This window comes from Bison bison, unplaced genomic scaffold, assembly GCF_000754665.1.
Source record: "Bison bison bison isolate TAMUID 2011002044 unplaced genomic scaffold, Bison_UMD1.0 scf7180017846082, whole genome shotgun sequence".
In the NCBI taxonomy this organism is placed as follows: Eukaryota; Metazoa; Chordata; class Mammalia; order Artiodactyla; family Bovidae; genus Bison; species Bison bison.
Window position 1 is genome coordinate 1 of NW_011476655.1, and position 2,011 is coordinate 2,011.

At 65.8% G+C, this 2,011-nt stretch overlaps 1 protein-coding gene across 1 annotated transcript in view; it reads right to left on the bottom strand.

The window, feature by feature from the left end:
* Nucleotides 1-1,459: 1,459 nt before the first annotated feature.
* The window catches only part of LOC104987548 (collagen alpha-1(V) chain-like), a gene marked incomplete at its 5' end in the record, with an annotated part of 37,124 nt that continues 36,572 nt past the window's right edge, over nucleotides 1,460-2,011 (bottom strand). The window contains one exon of the mRNA XM_010838548.1: nucleotides 1,460-1,537. Coding sequence (XP_010836850.1) covers nucleotides 1,460-1,537 — 78 coding nt within the window. The remainder of the gene's footprint in view (nucleotides 1,538-2,011) is intronic.

Genomic DNA, 2,011 nt, shown 5'->3' on the forward strand with positions numbered 1-2,011 from the left:
GACACACAGCTGCTCCACCGCTGCTCTGGCTCAGACCCTGGCGCCTGGCTCAGCCAGGCAAGCGCACTGGCTGCCCCCAAGCACACAGAGGCAGCTTGGTGCCCGGGATGCCTGCCCCCGGTCGGGGACGCCTGTGACCAGCTCTGACACACGCCCTGGCCATTCTGTTCAATAAGAGGGTTAGAGTCAAGTGTAAATCCTCAGGAACCAAGAAGAGCCAGAAAGGATTACAGACGGTCTACTCTATGTGGAAATCCACGGGAAGGGCCCCAAACACCCGTGCTGATCACACGAGGGGCACTTGAAGTCACTACTGTCCTTGTATTTAGAGATCTCTGTGTGAGGATGGCTGATGGCGGCGAGCCAGGCCCGGCCTCCTGCTCCTCCCCACCCGGGCAGGGAGAGCGCACAGCGGCCAGCCAGCTCCCCACGTGGCCGCCGGCCACCGACCTCCAGCTGGACCTTGAGGAGAGAGAGGGGATACCAACCGCGGTCTGGGCTGTCGGCGTTCCTCCTGGAGGGAAGGTGACTGACTGGAGGCAGGAGGCATGCGCACAGAGGCGGGGGCAGTGCTGCACACAGAAGGACCTGAAGCTCCGGAGCCGGGCAGAGGTGAGGCCCGGGCTCTGCCCACCCCGAGCCCTACGCTGGCATCTCAGAGCCCTGGGTGAGCCCTCCCCTCCTGGGGAAAGGGGCCGTGCAGCGTCCCGTTGGTGACGCCCAGGGCAGCCGGCTGGGAAAAGCGCCTGTTTCTTTGGGGGGGAACCGCGTCTATGCCCTGTGATGCCCACTGTGATGGTCACAGGCAGCTAGAAACGATGCGGCCGGAACGTGGAGGAGACGCGTGGCCATCCCCGGAACCGTCCCTCACCTCCGGCCTTGGTCAACTGTCCGCGAAGCAGGAGGAGGTGGGCTCGGGCCGGCAGCTGAGAGCGAGTGCTCTGCGCCCTCGTCCATGGAATCAGGCGGTGGGCATGGGGGTGAGGGCCCCTGGCTGGAGAAGCCCACCAGCACGGCTGCAGAGGGGCCTGGCCCCGGCCCCTCCTCCTCCTCAGTCCTGCGCCCACCCACCAGCATCCGCCGGGCTCAAGTGCCCTGGGCACTGCCTTCCCAGGGGGTACCCACTTCAGGTCCTTCTGCATGCCAGAGGCTCTGTCCTGAGGACAGCCCCAAGGCGGCACGGGGAGGAGAGCCAGCAGGAAGGAGGGGGAGAGGGTGCCTGGGTGTCTGCCCAGAGACAGAGGAAGCCCACGACAAGGCAAGGCGAGTGCAAACTTTGTGTCTAGAAAGAGCTTCGGTGACCGGGGCTCGAGGACATGGGGCGTGAGCTGTTAACAGTGAGCATGTAGCACCTCGGGGTCTGGATCAGGGTCCCCAGGGTGGACTGGTGGAAGGCCCTGCTCTGAGTCCCGGGGGAGAGCGGCCCTGGGCCCCTGGGGAGCCAACTGAGGGCGGAGGGTCAGGTCAGGCCCACACCCTGGATCTGAGAGCTGCTTCTGAGAGACAAGTATGTCCTTCCAGGGCGGCCAGGCGGACCCTGGCGGAGGAGGGGACGCAGGAAGCGAGGGGCTCTGGTGGCACCTGCAGTGTGGCCGCGTCTGGAACCTGGGCCTTGAGCTCATCGGGAAGGGGCACAGAACTCTGTGCTGGGCTCCAGAAATGGGCCCGAGTCAAAGGCCCAGAACATTCTGGAGGGGAAAACGCCCTCCCGGGCGGAAGCAACCACAGCCCCAGGGGATCGGGCGCAACGGGCCCCAGTCTCTCGACCCCTGGAGACCCACGAAGTCCAGTCCTTTCGAGGGATGCCAGCTGCCTGCACCTCCAGATAGACCGCTTAAGACTGGGTCCCCAGAAGTCAGCACAGGGACCAACACGGTTGTGTGGGACACAGCGGAGGAGCCCGCAGCCCCTCGGCCCCGGCCGCAGCAAGGGCGGGCCCGGGACATGAGCCCTGGAGGGGCTGGACGGCCTAACAGGCCGGGGCTCACTCCATCTGAGCTGCCCGCTAGGA